Source organism: Opisthocomus hoazin, chromosome 7 (genome assembly GCF_030867145.1).
Source record: "Opisthocomus hoazin isolate bOpiHoa1 chromosome 7, bOpiHoa1.hap1, whole genome shotgun sequence".
NCBI lineage: Eukaryota > Metazoa > Chordata > Aves > Opisthocomiformes > Opisthocomidae > Opisthocomus > Opisthocomus hoazin.
The window spans coordinates 68,648,430-68,667,574 of NC_134420.1; the positions used below are offsets into that span (position 1 = coordinate 68,648,430).

General features: G+C 46.9%; 1 protein-coding gene across 3 annotated transcripts in view; it reads left to right on the forward strand.

Moving 5' to 3' along the window:
• The window catches only part of GPR132 (G protein-coupled receptor 132), an 87,060-nt gene extending 72,889 nt beyond the window's left edge, over positions 1-14,171 (forward strand). For all 3 annotated transcript variants that reach the window (XM_009937595.2, XM_075426945.1, XM_075426944.1), the window contains exon 2: positions 11,770-14,171. In XM_009937595.2, the coding sequence (XP_009935897.1) occupies positions 11,794-12,894 (1,101 nt within the window). In that variant the 5' untranslated portion in view covers positions 11,770-11,793 and the 3' untranslated portion in view covers positions 12,895-14,171. The remainder of the gene's footprint in view (positions 1-11,769) is intronic.
• The last annotated feature ends 4,974 nt before the right edge of the window (positions 14,172-19,145 follow it).

The window sequence follows — 19,145 nt, forward strand, 5'->3', positions numbered from 1 at the left end:
TCTCACTGACATGTCAGTGAACCCAAGTCTGGCGGGTCATGAAATTATTTTTGACACCTTTTTGCTGTTTCTCCCTGGCAACCTCTTTAGTACTGATGATGCTATCAGTAGCAGCGCACCTCCCACATCACTGCAGTTCCTGCACAGATCACAAGCGCCATCCCAAGACCAGTAAGTCTTTCATGGGAGAGAGCTAATCTACTGTCACAAGGTCAAAGCTCAACACCACCTTTGCGTTTTCCTACTGCTGGCAGAGAGCAGCCACCTGGTTCATGCTCACTTTTCAGTACAGCTAAGTCCCATCTGACTGGGGGATTTCAGAGGGATGAGAGGGACAACGATATTTTGGGGATGTAGGAAAAGCCTGTGACCCCTGTGTCTGTCATGATTGCAAGGGAAGTTTCAGTGCAGGAAGAGGGGGAGCTTGTGAATTTGGGAGTTTGATCAGATGTGTGTGGCTATGAACAAATGTTCTTTGCAAGTGTCATTGCCTGGTGGTACTGGACACTTCTCCCCTGAGCCAGCATCCTCTGGCTTTTGTGGGAACCTGAGCGACAAAAAGAGTGTGAGTTACCATTTGTGGATCTCCTAGGACAGCAGTGGTTTGAAAACCACTGACTGACTTGGGACAGCGGCAGGGAAAGCAGCAGCAGGGTGGTGAAAGGCAGGAACGAACCAAGGCAATGCAGAGACCACATAGAAGGAAAGACAGACCCAGGCGGTGACAGGCTGGCAGGATGCGACCAGGTCAGCAATGGAGAACTGAGCCTGGGTAGGGCTCAGTCGTGACAGGCCAACAGGATCAAGCTATGGTCAGACACAATCCTCGTCCATTAACAAAATTAAACCAATATCGGGAAACAAACAGAGCCATTGGCCAGCCACTATCCACTGCCAACTTACAGACAAGCAAAGAAGCTTACCGCAAGGTAGGATAATCTCATGGTCAAGAAAACACGTCCTCTACCCCACTCTGCTACAGCAACATTGCTCTGCTCATGTGTGGCAGCAATGGAGCCTGAGGTCCCCATAGCCTCTGTGGGTCCAGCAGCACGGAGCTGCTGGGTGCCAGCTGAGGGCTACTGCAAGCCACAGGCATGGCCACGCTGCTGCCACGCTGACCACCCTGCCTGCTGGGGAGGTGATGGGATTGAGTGCTCCCACCTTGGGACATGGTGCTTCTCCTCGCAGTGACAAGCCTCTCTCCTGGTCACCTGCACAGGGTGGCTGTGGTTGTCCTTCTCTTGCTCACGAACAGACTTAAAGGGCTTGCATTTGTCCAGGGGTCACGCGTGGCCACTCACCAGCATTCACCAAATGGTGAGAATACGTATGGCCTCAGTCCAAACAGCTCCAGCAACTCCAGGTGAACAGCTGCTGCCTCAGAGATGATTTTGAGTCGTGACAGTTTGAGGTGAACACAGCTCTAGTACAGGCTTTTCAGTGGCTCCCAGCGTGTTTCTACCTGGAGGTGCCAGAGGTTTGGCAGGAATCTCCTGTTTGCAGGCCAGGACAACTGAGGCCAAGAAGAAGGAAGAAGGTGTCCATAAGTTGCTGCTGGGGAGAACCTAAAGTCCAAAGGATGACAGAGCACCCTTTTTTAAGGGGTACACCTGTGAGTTTGAACACAGGTCTTGGTGCTTCTTCGTTCAGCCACTTGAAGTTGGATTTTCCTTAGTCTCAATTAGACCCACTCAGCTCTAGCAGCATGCCAGCATGGCCAGATGTCCTTGCCTTCTCCCTGATAGCCCACACTGCTCTTTTGGGAGTGCAGAGCAGTATTCATCCACATGTAAGCCCTCAGTGTCATATTTGCCGGGACACGGCTGTGGTTTGACACCCAGGAGCACCCCAGGGCGGGTCAGAGAAGCCGTGCGTAGGAATCCCCCCTCTCATCTCCGTCTTCCAAGACTTTGTAGTTCCAGCACGAGCCAACAAGAAAGTCTTGCCAGTTGGGTTTCCAAACAAGCTACTCGAGTAACAGAAGCCTTATTTAAATAGCCCCCACTGCCAAGGCTATCAATCAAGCTGTGATAGCTTTAGGGAGGCATTGGGCACGAGTGCTTGCTAGTTTCGTGTGTGAAGAAGAGGGTGTGAATCAGCAGCACAAAACTCGCCAGTCTCAGGGCTGCTCTCCGCTGTTCACTTTCACTGCTGCTGCTCCAAAAGCTATGCTTTCCTCAGTCTTTTGACTTGAGGGGCTTTATTGTTTAACCTCAAATTTATGATGACATTTGTGGGGTTCCTGATGGCTCTCCTGGCCATGCAGCCATTCCTGTGGCTGCAGGACCTTTTCTAGACAAGCTGGTAGGTACCAGGGAGTAAATCTGCCCTGCAACAGCCATCCTCTGATGCTTTCAGGGAGGACTGAGAAAATTTGCCAGGTCCAAAAGTCCCAAAATCATGACTCATGACCTTCGAATCATAACACTGGGGAAAAAAGTCCACTGTTGCAGGGGGATTTTGGGGTCTGTTTTTCACCTGTGAACTTCCCCTATCTACTCTGCATGTCATGTATGTAGTTTAACCTACTTTTAGACGTGTTGAATAAGATTGTTTTAAACCCCGTAGCAGGAGGTTTCCTTCACACATCTTTCTTTCCTGCCTGGCATTTTTCTCTCCTCTGCAGTCCCTCAGCAGGTAGTGTAACACTAAGACACACAGTTTATGGAGGGATCACAATTTTAAGCCGAGTCCTTTTTCAACCCTGAATTATGTAATAGTTCACTCACGGCTGCTTACGTTAGCAGAATAGTACGTTTAGTTGTAGATTGTGGGAAGGGGGAAGTGGATGTGAGGATCTACATAAACGCCCACACACGGGTATTTAAAATCTCTAGTTGCTCAGACTTCACATCTATGAACAATGTATCACAAGATACATCAAACACCTTCTTCTCATCAGAAATGACTGCTGAGTTCACCTCCTGAACGGCAGATGATGAATATCTTCTCTCTTCTGACAAAACCCTTTTTTTAAGAAGATTGTTTATATATTCAGGCTGTATAACTAATCTCGAGGTCCTGCTGCTTCCTTACAGCAGCTATTTTCAGCCTTCAAGTGCTCCATAACTTGTTTTAACCAGCACTAGTCAACAGGGGGTTATCTGCTTTCACCACAGCACTCTCTGTCCTGTGCCTTGCAGTTGGAGACTAGCGTAACCACTGACAGACAAGTGGTTGCTTCTAGTAAAAACCTACCTGACTTCAGATGACTGCACTTGGTGACCAAAACAAAGCATAGGTCATGCCCCAGTTCAGCAGAAGACTCCTTAGAGGTCTTTCTTTCTTCTTGATAGTCTTCTGCACAGCTGCAGCAGCCAGGGAATGTTCAAAAGAGGGTAAAACTCAAACAGAAATCTAGCAAATACAAGATACTCGCCACTTTCAGGAATCACGTGGAGTTTCAAAATTATATATTCACATGCTATATTATGTTATATTCAAATTGGAAACTATATTGTTTCAAATCCCAGTATCTCATGTGTGTCGGTAAAAAAGATCGGTCCACTGGGTAACTGAGTAGAGCCATTGCTGCTTTTCCTTTGTACGCTGAGACTTGCTTATAGGAGTGACTTCATATACTAGTTTATTTATTAGTAATGGAAAAAAAAAAAAACCCAAAATAAACCAGTTCACTGACTTGCTGGGCTAATTGGTCATAATCTATTTTTATCCACAAAGATATCACAAACATTTTTCCTACTTTCAAGAACAGCAGAGCAAATAATCCACAGCAATTTCTTACTTTCTACTAAAGTTAACAGACACAAAAGCTAGCGGCTGGTAAGTTGAATAGTTCATAAAGTTTAAAGTCCAATAGTGTAGGTTCTGCATGAGAAAGAGAAGCCGAGGTTCAGCAGAGGAGTGGTATTGGTGGTGATGAATGTTGTAGGTGGCATATCTGTCATATCTGGGAATCGCTGTCTCACGATACCGGATATGAGCCGCCAGACTGACATCACATTAGTACTCTTCTGTCAGATCGTTACAGTAGCACATGCTACGAAGGAAAGCACACAAACCCCCTCAGGAGAAACTCAGGTCCTGTTTCACTGAAGGTTGATTTACGCTTTAAAACATGCAGGTTGTTATCCTTTTGTTATGGTTTAGCCTGGATGAATGCCAGGTGCCCACCGCAGCCGCTGTATCGCTCCGCTCCTCAACTAGACAGGGGAGAAAAAATATGAGGAAAGGCATGTGGGTCGAGATCAGGACAGGGAGAGATCACTCACCTATTGCTGTTACAGATGAACCAGACTGAACTTGGGAAAAAAATGTTTAATTTATCACCAACCAAATCAGAGTAGGATAATAAGAAACTAAAACCAAATCTCAAAAACACTTTCACCCTCCACCCTTCGCTTCTTCCCGGATTTAATTTTACTCCTGATTTTCTCCCTGCTCCCCCCAAGCAGTGCAGGGGGATGGGCTATGGGGGTTGTGGTCAGTTCATCACATGTTGTCTCTGCCGCTCCTTCCTCCTGAGGTGGAGGACTCCTCACACTCTTCCCTTTCTCCAGCATGAGGTCCCTCTCACTGGAGACAGTTCTCCACAAGCTGCCCCAGCGTGGCTCCTTTTCACGGGGCGCAGTCCTTCAGGAACAGACTGCTCCAGCATGCGTCCTCCATGGGGTCACAAGCCCTGCCAGCAAACCTGCTTCACCGTGGGCTCCTCTCTCCATGGGTCTGCAGGTCCTGGCAGGAGCCTGCTCCAGTGTGGGCTTCCCACAGAGTCACAGCCTGCTTTGGGCATCCACCTGCTCTGGCATGGGGTCCTTCATGGGCTGCAGGTAGAGATCTGCTCCACCGTGGACCTCCATGGACTGCAGGGTGACAGCCTGCCTCACCATGGTCTGCTCCATGGGCTGCAGGGGAACCTCTGCTCCGGCACCTGGAGCTCCTCCTCCCCTGCTTCTGCACTGACCCTGGGGTCTGCAGAGTTGTTGCTCTCGCATATTCTCACTCTTCCAGCTGCTCTTGTGCAGGTTTTGGGTTGGTTTTTTTCCCCTTCTTAAATAGGTTATCTCAGAGGCGCTACCACTGTCGCTGATGGGCTTGGCCTTGGCCAGTGGCAGGCCCATCTTGGAGCCGGCTGGCACTGGCTCTATCAGACATGGAGGAAGCTTCTAGCAGCTTCTCACAGAAGCCACCCCTTTGTAGCCCCCCTGCTACCAAAACCTTGCCACACAAACCCACAAAACCTTTCCAACTACTGAGGGCAGGAAGGAAGGGATGAAAGGATGGTTTGTTTTCACCTTAACCATTATAAGCATGGCGCTTTCTAAAACTTATTCTTAATATCCACATCAACACCTCAAAATTTTCAGCTCTAACAATAATTGTTGGGATAGAGGGATGATCAGAAAATTATTGGAAAATGAGAAACACATGAAATAATGTGCTCTGCTGATCTAATTGTATTCATGTTACGGATTTCACTGAGTCTTTTTTTCTCTCCTTTGTATCTCAGGTGAATCAATTCAAAGACTTTCAACCAGTGCTCTGTTCAACTACCGTGCTTTTTTTGACTCCTCCCTCTCTTCCTTGTAACTGTATCTACAATTTTCTTTTTTACCTTTCCTAGTAGGGGTTATTTTTATCACTCCAACTTCTCTGTTGGAAATTGAAACAGTTTTACAGGAGTAGCTGATGGAAAAATAAAAAAAAAAAAGGCAAAATAAAGCCTTTTGCTTTCCCCCTTGTTTTCACTTCCCTCTTTACACCTCAGTGTTAGCAAAAACACTTAAAGTCTTTTGAGGGAAGACCAGATATTAATGTCACTGGCCTGAACAAGCAGCAGGAGCCCCCAGTCAAGTCTCTGCCCCTCTCAGGACTCTTTTCTGCTTCATTCAGGTCTCCAGTAAAGACCTTAACATTCACTCTGAAGCAACAAGCTCTAAGCCGACAGGCTCACAAAAGTCCACCCACTTTTTCAGGGCTTAGCAGTTACATTTCCAAGGCCAAAGAACTGAGGAGAGTGATGTGGTTAGAGCTGCTGCCCCTCCTCCACGCGAGTCCGATGGCCAGATGTGCTGCTCCTCCAAAGCGCTCTGCTTAGCACCTGCAGCATCCACAGAGAAGGTGCCCAGCTGGGTAGCTCGGTTGCAAAGACCCCTAAATAACCAGCAGAGATCAGCAGTGCCTGTGGAGGCTGCGGGAGGGTGCAGCTCACACTGCGGCCGAGCTACTCTCAGTGCATCCCCTCCCTCCACCTGCCTCTGGCTGCCCCGCTCCAGGCCATGTGCTGTCTCTTCTCCCAGGTAACCAGCGATAGGATGAGGGGCAATGGCCTCAAGTTGTGTCAGGGGAGGTTTAGATTAGATATTAGGAACAATTTCTTTGCTGAAAGAGTGGTCAGGCATTGGAACAGGCTGCCCAGGGAGGTGGTGGAGTCACCATCCCTGGAGGTTATTAAAAAACTCGTAGATGTGGCACTTCAGGATATGGTTTAGTAGGAATGGTCGTGTTGGGTGAATGGTTGGACTCCATGATCTTAGAGGTCTTTTCCAACCTATGATTCTATGATTGATTCACTTGTGTCAGCCCTGGACAAGTCTTTTGCTAGCTTACCACTCTGTGCTCCTTCACGGCAGGGTCACGCGACCTACCGGTCAGGGACAAGGCAGAGAGAAATAAAGATGAGGGCCAGGCAGCTGATACGGCACAGCTGTGATGGGAAACCGCATCCTCCCAGCACTGCAGGTTCGTGGTTTCACCTCCCGTGAGCTGTGTAGGACATCTCTGTAAGGCAGTTCAATGCTCCCTGATACTGGGTAAGGGAGAGGACAGATGACCATGGCACAGGCTCTCCTGCACTACAAAGTAGTGCTTGTCCCCAAGATGGGAGAACTGATTTCTAGCCCAGACACCAGTTTGGTATCCGGAATCTGCCACTTTCTAGCAAATCCTGAGAAAAGAGTACCTTTCCATAACTCCTGGTAAACCCAGGCCACCTGCCACAAGGAATGCAAGGTGCACTGGATCAAAGAGAAGGTGAGGAAAGGGCAGTCAATCTTGATCTGGTTTCACAGCCCTTCTTGGTGGGTCTGCAGCAAGACACTTCTGCTGCTTTCTCACCACCCTCCAAGAAAATGGGATTTCACATCCATCATGCCTCTTCCATCCACAACCCTTTTCATCTGGGCATTTCCACGTGCCCTGCCCTTTTCCAGGGTTTTCTCTCCGTAAGGTCTCCATACATTAGAGCATGTATTCCATTTTAAGAGTAAGATATGTAATTATCTATTCATCTAACAATGTGAACATAACACAACATTATAAATGCTAGGCCTACCTTCCCCAATACTGTGGCTATAACCTAGGCCAAGAGCAGTTGTCCAGGGAGGAGTGTAAACCCGGAGCAGACGCACCGCAAGTCTTTCTCAGTGGATTACCCCATCTTCCAGCGATTCATGCTCAGGCGCTTCCTGGGACAGCGGTGATGTCTGTCCTGGAAGATGAGATGTTTTGCACATCTTGAAGGTGAGAAACATGCATGTGCTGACTGCGGTTTGTCATGTGCAGTGAGTCTCATGGAGCAAGAAGCCTCAGAGTGCTGCTAAATGTGCGTTGAGCTGTTCATGCAAAACACAGCCAGGACCTGATGTAGCACCTAGTAATGGTTTTGGAGCTCTAGCAGAGCAGAATAGGTCACAGAAAGGTGAGAACAGCTACTTCAGACAGGCTTTGCTCAACTGAAAGCTACAGGACAACCAAGAAACCTAATGCATTGAAACAGCTTGTCTCTCACAAATGTGTTCTTGGATATCGCTCATCCTTGGCACCACAGCTACATTTGACCCTTTATAAATACTTGAAAATTGCCAGATGTGGCAAATCTCTGAAGTTCTGCTATTCCAATCAATGTTTCTACCACTAACATTGCTCATCACAAATATTAGCAGAAAATGAACCCTGAAACAGTCTATGTCATTTTCAGCTGTGAAATTACTATTATTGTTTATTTGAATGAACATCTGAAATGCAGGTTAGCCTGCTCCAGTCCTGCACCAGTGTGGAACAACAACAAAGTGCTCACAGGTAACCAGCTGCCTCTTTCGATAAAGCAGTACAGTAGTTACGAATGCTACATTCAAGAGATGTGGGGATACACCCATCACAGTCCAGCCACCACAGAAGACAGAACCGGGAATCTTCTGGGCTGAGCCAAGAGTCAAACCAGCAAACTCTAAAGGCCTGAGAAGAAGATAAAAACGTGCATTTAATCGCTATGGGGCAATGTCAGAGGGAGAAATTTCACAAACTGTCTGCTGAGTGCTGCTTTCTGATCTTCAGTTTGAGGATGAAACCCGTCTGCAAGGCCTGGAGAGCTGAGCAGAGGCAAGTGAAGCTCAGCTCCAGGGCTGGATGCAGCAGCCAGGGCCAGAAGACTCTTCCCTGGAGGGGAGCAAATGGATGTCTTCCTCTCCTCCTTCCTCACACGGGTCTGGGATGTAGAGCATTACTGCTGGGAAGGATCCAGGCTCCTGAGCTGACAGGCGAGACCTTCAGCAGAGGCATTCGGCACATGGTTTTTCTCTACAAGTGTAAATTCACACCTGTGGCTGCATTTTGCCAGCTGAGGATTTGCGCTTGGCAGCTGACAGCCATTTAAGGGTGAAGGTCTCTTCAGCTCAGCTCCAGCACTGTGGCTTAGGCCATAGGCCAAAAGCCAAGAGAGAAAAACCATGCTCCATGCAGGCAGCTTAAAAAGTCACAGGCGTCTCCTTCCCGAGGGTCACTCACGGGACTAAGAACAGGAAGGAGACCCGGAGCAAAGCGGGAAGGGAAGAGGCGAGGGAAGGAGGCAAGAGAAAGAAACACTGGGAACGATGCGTCTGCAGAATAACTCTTCTACCACTTCCTTCCTGCCCTGAGCCATGGCTGGCTGCTCGCTGGCGAGACAGGTACCGCCGGGGGAAGCATGCCTTCGCACAACGGGCACTAAGGGCAGGCGTGGGCAGCGCAGAAATGAGACTATTCAGAAAAACACAGGGTCAGGTATGCAGAGCCCAGGGGGAGGGGGGGAGAGCGCACCTTCAACCGTGCCTGAAGGTGTTTTCCATGAAGGCGTGCAGGGTAGACAGCTGCTGAGTAGCCGAGATGGCGTGCGGCTGTGCCGCGTCCCTGCGCGGGCTGCCACCATCTCCCTCACCTAGGAGCCGTGCTCGCACGCTGGGCTTCACCCCAGGAGGGGAGGTCTCCAAGCCCACTCTGCGGCACGCAGCAGCTCTCACACCGGTCAGACGCGTCTGAGTCGCGGACCAGCTCTCGTATGCCACATCCCAGGCAAGGTCTGGGCAGAGAACCGCTGCCGACCCTGAAATCCAGCACCCCTTTTATCCCCTCTACGCAGCAGTTCGGTGGGCGGCCCAGAGAAGACCCCATCTCATTCACCGAGGGTGGCAGATGCCCAGAGGCAGCAAAAAACCTCAAGTTACCACCAGCCCTTATGGCAACCATCGTTTCTCTCAGTTAACACATTTTCACTGGTAGGAAAGCAGGGAAGTAACTTTACACCCTCTCATGCAGAAACCTTGCAGCAGCCCAGCTGAGTACCGTGCCATCTTCCCCCTGCGCAGCGGCGAGGAGCTTCCTCTCTGGTCCTTCTTAAGATGGGACATTTGAAACTAAAGGAAACTTTAGATCCCCCTTGAGAGGGCCGGAACACACCCACCAGACGGCAGCGGGTCCGATTCTCAGACGTGGAGGGATGTGGCCCTCTAGCAAGAGACTCCGGCCCCACTAGCATGGCGACCGCTGCGTGCTGGCCCTCCTCAGCCTGTCAGCACGCTACCCGGGCATGGTTTGCCGCAGGGGGAAGTGGAAGGCAGTCGCCGCGGGCGGTCGCACCCACCGGTGCACTTCTTCCACATGCACACACACACATAGTGCTACGGCGCTTTCTCGGTTCCTCTGCCCGCAGAGGCCCCCTCCCAAACGTCCCCACGCCAGGGAACAGCTTACGCTGCCGATGGGGACGGGGTCGGCAGGGACCGCTGCCCCATCTGCTCGCTTGCCGGGACACCTTCACTCGGAGGCTGCGGTCGTTGAGCCGGCTCTGACTGCGCCGGGGTACTTGGTGCAAATGAACACCTCTCAGCGTGGGCCAGGAGATCCCCTCTTGGTTTTTATGGCTGGGGCTAACACTGCGCTGCTGCGAGGGTCTCGCAGCCCAGGGCAACCTGTGTCCATCTTCTCATACTGTTCTCACCATCTCGTCACTAAACTAAGCCAGGGGACCTGACTGCCCTTCCAGCTTTAGGGATCTTGCACGGCAGGCACTGTTAGGCACCCAGGATGGAGCTGCTTGTGCCAGCCCAGGGACGGCTCCTGCCCACACGGAGGGGCAGGAATGGCCCCACCAGCTCGTCCACCCTCCCTGAGATGCAGGAGGCAATCCCTCTGCACCGGGAGCAGACCACCTCCCCTTGGTCTGCTTAAGATGGGCCCAAACAAGCAACAAATAAATGTTCAGAGGGTGCTACAAGCTACCTTCTCTCCTGCTGGAACTCAGGGTTAAAGAAATGGCTCAGGCACAGTGTGGACGAGGAAAGCTCATGCCCCTCCACTGTCTGAACTCAGTCTCTGTCAACACATCTCCTTCTTGTGGAGTTAGCTGGCTGTTCTCTGGAGTTGGTGTCCACCTCATGAAAGAATGCCCAAAAGATTAGGACAGACAATACTTTTTATCAAGGATGTTATACAATGGACTCCTTAAACTCCTAAATACAGTAAAGCACAATTTTTAAGAGCACACACCACCATCATGGTGCACCCACCTCGATGTTCCTTTCTTCACTGGGAGAAGACTCTGCATGGAAATCATCATGTGACTTTGCAATAAATGCCTCTCCCAGTACTACTTAACACTAACCAAATGCCAGGTTTCCTCTTGTGTCTGGTTATCTTCAAAAGGCGGAGGTTTTTGCAACCACTCCTGTTCAAAGAGCATTAACCTTCTTTACCTCCATTTCTTAAATGTGTGTATGCTCTTCTCTTTGGTCTCGTTCACTTCCTCTAGCTGCCCTGGCTTCCTGTTGTTCCCCAGAGGCATCAAACAGATGTGGTAGGCAGTTTTGCTGGCTTACTATGGTGGGTGTTCTATCGCACTACGAGTTTATGCTCTTCAGCTGCAGTTACTCGTTAAGAGGAGGGAGGAGAGAAGCATGAATTAGCTAGATCTAAAGCACTATGTTGTAATACAGTGTGCAGGTACACACCAGTGGCCAGATTCTGGTTCCTGTATGCCGAATAGTCTCTGACATAACAGCTACCACCACCCACTTCAGACGGTTCCCCCATCTGACCGACCGTATACGACACCTTCTTTTGGAAGTCTGCCTCTGAAATCTCTACTGTTTGCATTTTTGGTTACTTAGTTTGAAAAAAGTGAATTGAAGACTAATGACCTTAACATCCCCTGGCGAGTGACTTCAGTAATTTATCAGCAGCTCTTGCCTTATTTATGAGGCAGCCTGGTTTAGGGACAGTCCCCAGTACCCTGTTTTAGTGAATAGGCATGATGTAGTCAAGACATTCCTTGTGAAGAAAGGCACTTTTTCCTGGAAGTAAATCAGACCTGATTCCCAGGGCAAACTACAGGGGGTCTTGGAAAACCTGCCAATCTTCGAAGCTCCCCCAAGACAAGCATCCCACTTGTTCCCCTGACATGTCTTGTTGGCACGTATGGGACCATAACCTTTACTGACACATTTTTTTAAGGGATGCAAACGCTAACTTTCCACCTTGTCTTCTGATTCTCAGGAAACATCAGCTGGAAAAAGAATAATGGAAAATTGTACAGACACAAATAATAGCTCCACTTGCACAGGAATTCCCTACAAAGACAGCAAGATGCTTCTGGTTGCTGTTTACAGCATCGTTTTTGCCATAGGCCTTCCAGCAAATTGCTTAACTTCCCTGCTTACGTTTCTACAAATCCAAAGGCATAAAGTAATTGCCGTCTACATTTTCAGTTTATCATTGTGTGAGCTGATGTATTTAAGTACCTTGCCTCTCTGGATTATCTACGTGCAAGATGAACATGAGTGGAATATGGGTGAAATGGCTTGCAAAATAACAGGATTCATCTTTTTCTGCAACATATACATCAGCATTCTGCTTTTGTGCTGCATTTCTGTGGATCGATACGTGGCACTGGTGTATGCTCTGGAGTCAAGGGGGAGAAGAGGACAGAAAAAGGCAATCATAATAGTGTCTTTCCTCTTTGCTGTGGTTGCAATAATCCACACTCCAGCATTTTACATGGAAGATCTAAACCATTCAAGTAAGAAGACCTGCTTTGAGACTTTGCCTCTTAACATAAAATTTGCCTCTTCCAGCTTTGCCAGATTCCTATTTGGATTTGCCATACCTTTCACAATCCTCATTTTCACAAACTACAAAATTTTTCAAAGTACAAAAACAAGCAGCAGCTTGACTTGCCGCCAAAAAGCCAAAGTGAAGTATCTGGCTATCGCCATTATTGTCATTTTCCTGATCTGCTTTGCTCCCTACCATGTGGTGCTCCTAATAAGATCCATATACTTTATGTTTCATCAAAATTGCTCATGTCCATTTGAAAGAGATATATATTCAATTTTTACAGTGTTTCTGTGTTTAGCCACTGCAAACAGCATTGCCGATCCAATCCTCTACGTCCTGGTTAGTGAAAACGTCAGAAAAGATTTTTACAGGAGTCTCAGAAGATGGAGACTGAACTCACCCAGGCTGAATTCATCTATTAATTACAAAACTGACAGCAAAAAATCGAAAATGTCAAAGGAATCACAGGAAGGAGCGCTACAAGAAGGAAACAAAGAAATACCAGATTCATCTGACATTCAGAAGATCTGTAATAGTGGCAAAGTCCAAGAAGGTGGCAGCTAGCAGTTAGCTGCTGCAACAGAGCAGAAGTCTCCAACACCAGCTGCGGGCTGCAGACTGCAGCACACCAGCATTTATAGGCTGACAGCCACAGGAGGTTTTGCCACAGTGCATGGGCCATCAGGTCCTTGAGGACGCTACAGTAACAATACTTATTTCTGTTTCTCTCCTACAAGAAAGTTTGCCCACCAGTATCATTGGTGAAAATACCACTTTGCTAAGGACAGGTAGAATAAATTAAGTAATTCACTTTGACTCAAATTGAAATCTTGAAAGCTTGTTTTTTGGACTAGCTCTTTTCCTCACATGAATTCAAAACAAGTTTTATCTTCTGAGATGGACAAAAAAAATCCCCGCTGAGGAGAAAAATGTAGGGCCCATTCTTATGGTTGAAATTTTTAGTTCTTGAGGAGGTACACATTCAGATTCTCATACATGTACTCTGTTGTTAACGTTTGTGGTTAACCAATGGAAAATATTAAAAATGAGGAAGTCTTTCAACAAGAGCCTTGAAAATGTTCCTAATTCAGTACACAGCTTTATCTGCCTTGCACATTCTGGGGAGAATTAAAGGGCAAAACAGTGAACTGGTAACACAGACCAACGGTACTTCCACTCTACTAGTGGAGATCCTGCAATTCTTAAAACGTACAATTCTAATGCTTGATATTTTACAATTAGTAGATTCCACTTGTTTTGCAGTTAAATCTGGAATGCACTGAAGTACATAGAAAATTTATACATTTCCAAGTGGTGTCATGGACTGTTTTTATGCCATGTCCGAACGTTTGTTGAACTTGTGTTTCATTTCTGGCTAAATTAACGTTTCCCTTTTGGTATTGATCCAACTTTTACTGCGTAGGAGTCTGCACAAGAGTTAAGTTCCTTCCTGAAAGAGGAGGACTGGGTCAGCACAGAGAACACAGTCCCTCCTCCCCATAGATGGGGACTCCCACAGACACGCTGGTGGACCACAAGTGAGGCTGTGCTGGGGCACATTTTGTTGTTGCTGCTGCCACTTTCACTATGAATAAATTATTGACAGTAGTTTCCTGTGCTTTCAAACCAGAAATTGAAAAATAAGAATGATACAAATCTGGCAAGATTTGTCTAAAAAACTTCTTCATATTTTTATGTGATCAAAGTAAAACAAAGAACATGAATCAGTTGGATGTTTATTTGAGTATGAGTTTATAAAGTGCTTCACAGCATCATTCTACTTCTTCTGTAATATATTTCTGTAATATTTTTAAATTGTCATTAATGTTGACATTTCTGAATTGAACTAACATTAGCCAATGTTAATGTAAATACAATACTTGTTAATGTTTTAAAATTGTCATAGATATTTCTGTATATTATGCTTTATTCTTCTACACTTTTGCAAAAAAGCATTGTGCCAAAATGGCATTTCCTCAAGTTATTGTATTTATGACTTATTTAATTTTTGTATTATTTAATGAGCGTCTGGCATCTGCCTATGAACGGCTTGTGTCCTCAAAGGTAGTTCACCTAGCACTGAACTGAATAGGAGATTGCTTCTTGGGAAAATGTGACATTCTGTTGTGATGCTAATTAATAAACTGTGGTTTTGTATTTTCATATGCATCCCAGAGATCAAACTCTCTCAGGTATCAAGGAGAGATCTGCAAAGTCCTGAATATCTGTAACTGCTGAAAATCAGATTTTTCATTACTAAAAAAGCAGCAGCAGGCGTTGCTTGTAACAGCCCAGTGAGCCCGGGCACTGGTGATTAATCTCTGAAGACGCATATGCAAACTGCCCCAACCTCAGGATTTCCATAGTCTAAATGTAAAACTCTGATAAATAATAACAGTGAATTTAGAAGAAACCAAAGATAAAGACTTCTGGACTAACTGAAATGGATGCAAATTAGATATTCACCTCAATGAATTTTGGAATCTCTCTGATGTTTTTCCTCCGATAAAACATGAGTGTCTTTAGAGCAACCAATATTGGAGCCCAGCGCTGTGGGTGCAGGGGACAGGGATTACCAGGGTCTGGTGCAACATCTGCAATTCTTTTGCCTTGCCTAATTTACGTGCTGTTCTAAATTACTACATCATTATGCATACTCTTTTAATGAAAATCCATGGAGCTCCTTTGTTCAGACGCACTCTGAAATAAAAGCCTTAGTGGTGACAAGGGCCTGTACATCCCCATCCAACTTTGAAGACGACCTAGATGATCTCCAGAGGTGCTTTCCAAACTAAAATACTCCATGACAGGGATTAGGGCCCAGGTACCAAGCCATGCATCCACAAGGGAAAACTGCAAATCCCGACTTCTTTGGATAGATGCAAAAGCAGCTTTATGTCTGAGTGAAGACATCAAGAAATGCTATTTCCACGTTGTTAAGCTGCCCCATCAGATAAGCCACCGTTTCTTGTGTGGTGAATTGAAGCACGCGATCTGTTCTGTCTCACAGTGTCTGACTGTGCCGTGCAGGCAAAGGAAGGGTCTCAGCACTGGGACGCTCGCTAGAGACACGGCAAAGGAGGCTGCTGCTCAGGTCAGAGCAGATCTGGCGGGTGCTCTGCTCCAGTGGTTCTCTCCATCCTCTCCTCCTGCCGAGACAGTACCAGCGAGCCTGCAGGGACTGCTTCGTGCTATGAGGAAAGGCTCACCCACTACGCCAGATCTGCAGCTCCCAGCACAGCTATTTGGATCTGTCCCCCGACTTCCTCAGCCCAGCTTAAGCTATAAGATGGCTGGGAGAGACTACGGAACCAAACCTAGGCCATGCTTCCCAATCCGGTCTTCAGGCGGCCAGGTCTCCACAGGTATGGCTCAGAGCGGGTAAGTCGCTCACCAGTGTAACATGGGCAAGATTCAAAAATTTCACTTTTGCATTCAGCACTTAGGTATAACTTCCATAATCCGATTTAAAGAAAAGTGGGCTACTGAATAAATAAAACATGATTTTATATTTACATGTGTCTCAGACATTCATAATGTACCTGGGAGATAGGTGGATCGCTGGTTATTTTAAGTATGACTGTGAAGCATGAAGTGAATAATTTCTGGTTATGAACCAGAGCTGGCCAAACTAGTTTTCACAGACAATATATCTAATTTGTTTGTTTATTCATCATTTTCAAGTTATTTCTAAAGACTGCATTTTTTAAGTAATTGTTTGAGGTAACCCATTTATAAAACTCTATTCCTCTCTAAGAAATGCCTTCATGTGCAGTATTAAATTTTGCCTCAAGAGGACAGTTATACAAAACAGGCAGAACCAGATACGAATGAGCTCAGACTCTCTATGTGTGACAAAGTTTCATCTGCAGTTGGTGACCCGGAGGCGGGTCTGATTTAGTCCCTCCTATCATATACAACCCAGTGTCACACTTCTGTTGGGTAGTGAGTGACGAAACCTGAGTCAGAAGCAGGGTTTCAAAAACGTCCACCATCTAATAGCTTTTCTTCGTGAGAACATTGTCACCCTACAGGTCATGCTGGGGGCAGGTCTTTTAGGAAACCACCTCTATATAGTAAAGTGACGCCAAAGCTGCCTCACGGGTTGGAACACCTGTCTTATTTTCGAACCAGCACAAACTAAAGGTGGCATATAAGGGTGGGGGGGTTGCATCAGAGAGATGCAATCATTTTTTCAAACTCTTTGGTGTGCAGGGAAGCATACAGGCAGCACCAACCCCACAGCTGGATCTCCCGGCACGTCTCCTGCAACTAGTGTCTAGAGACGAGGACGTGACACCTACCAGCCCTCTCCGTCTCTCCTGCTGCCTCCTGGGGTGCTTTGCTGCACAACCCCATGCACAATTAACCTGCGCACGGGAGAGGGCGCTTCCCACACTCTGTTCGCACCAGGGATGCAGCACGGCCTCTTGATGCAGCATCTTGAAGTGAGAGGAGTGTGAACCGTAAAAAGAGAAATCTGTTATCCCAAATTAGACTAGTACTAATAACCTGGTAATAGACGTTAGTTGTTGCCATCATGAGCTACTGGTAAGAAAGAGTAGGACTCTAAACCCACCATGTCTCTTCGCTGCAATTCAGATCACTGATAATTTCTAGGGTTTTGCTCTTTTACTCCATCCTGTAAGAAATGCTCAGATATAACAAGGAAAAAACAAGCCTTGCAGACAGATGGAAAGTCTGCTAAGGAGAGATGATAAGCTGTGTGGTAAGAATTTCACAAAACATCACATTAATATCATCTACACAAGGAACCTCAAAATAACACTGCTCAGTGCGCCGCGAAATGACCCACCCTGTCCGGCAGCCTCAGCCTCTGACAGCGCACACGCGTTTCAGGCCATGATCTCAGAGCATTCCCTTTACATTCAAAGGCCTGCCTTGAAATGGCTTCTCGAGGGAGGTGAAGAAGCAAAGCGAGATACTGTGGGAAAAGGGTGTTGTACGATATACAAAAGTCCTGAAAAGCCTTGTAAACCTGAAGTCGCAGATGTTCTGAACAAGTATGCAAATACCCGAGTGTTCAGAGAGCTACTCAGAAACGCATCGGCCTGTATCACAGTTCCCCATCTCTAAAACGCGACACTTCTTCCCCTGAGCGTTGGCCGTCTGCTCGGTTCAAAATACAAGCCCTTGCAGGAGATACTAGAAAGAGTGAGCAGGTGTGTCGTATTCATCTTCAGAGCTTCCTGCAAAGGAGCAGCGAACGGCGTGGATGCGAATAGAAGGTACTAAAGCACAAATTCTAATGAGTCATCACTTTCAGGATCAGATTCAAAGCACTTTATTTACTTCTATTTATCCTGGGGCATCAGAAAAAGAAAATATGCAGGCTTTCATTTTAACTTTGGCTCTCCTGGTAACATGGGCACTAGACCCTTAGAGACTTCACTGGGATTTTTCCTCACTGGGATATTTTGGTGTTTGGAGGCACGTTGTCGCTTCCGAAAGGTAGGAGTAGCACCGAACCACAGAGGTGACTTTCAGACTGGAAACAGTCAGGGCCAAGCGCTCACAAGGCTCGCAGCACCTCTCCGGACACTGGTTGAAAACAATCAGAAATCACAGAATAGTAGGGGTTGGAAGGGACCTCTGTGGGTCACCTAGTCCAAATGCTAACAGCATTTGCTGTTGCAACTTCTGCACAAAGTAGGCCACCAGCAATAATCTCCAAAACGCTTAGTGCTTCCAGGTCTATCCCTGTGGACGCTGCCTCTCAAGCTCTTCCCTTCCTGGTGCTATTTTTGTGGGTTGGGAAGCACTTTCTTGGCACCAGGTTTCTGGAATGGGTTTCTGACAGTGTGAGCCCAATAAGCTTGAGGCAAAAGCACTGTTGATGCCTACTTGATAAATTTAGGGGGGGTGGGAGGGAGTGCCTTTCTTGACTGTTACTGTGGGAATGGCCCATCAACAAAAGGCAGGAGCTTCTAGCCAGGCCAAGCACAAATCTGAAGTTTCTGTGATAAACAAGGAAAAGGGGGCGAACAGGGGGCTTCCCTTGTACACAGGGGTGCGAAGGAGTTACAGACAGACTGCAGCGTAATACTAGAAAAGATCTGATGGGAAGCGAAAGGTCAGCAGGTAACTTCAGCACTGCACAAAAGCAGAATTTAAAGGCGTGTGTGATTTTATAACTCAGCACGGGGCTCTCCCTGGTGAGAGGCTGAGTGGACCCTGCTTGCTGTATTTAAGGCCGAGTCACTCCCTCTTCTGTCCAGAAATGTTCCCCTCTCATGACACGGAATAAACTGGAAATTATACTAAATAATTGTCTTTTTGCTTTCTTAGCTCTCAGTTCTGGATACTAGAACCATTTATTCATCAAATTCCAATATGAGAAATAACACTGTACAAGGAAAAATCCCAGAAAATAATCTTTTTTCTACGGAGATACTCAAAACCATCACAAGTAAATCAACCTGACGTTAAACCACAGCAGTGAAACCAGCCCACATCCCCTTAAGGTTGTGGAAAATTAAATGTGAATCTGAACTTTTTTTGCTGGTCTACAGTTTCAGATCATAGTGACTTCAAACCTCCAGAATTTGAAGAAAATCTTTTTTTGTGTTTTGGATGTAGAAATGTAGCTTGGACACATCCTCCCATGATTTAAAGCAATATTAATGTACAAACTTGACTTGTCAGTGGTTCAGCATCATGTGTCTAATTGGCTAACATGAAGTAAAGCTTTTGTGAAAGCAACGTGTCACTCAAATATTCAACACATCAGTCAACTATGATTGCGAGTTTACTGTCTCTACTCCGCACCACGCAGCAGAGGTTTGGTTTCAGAA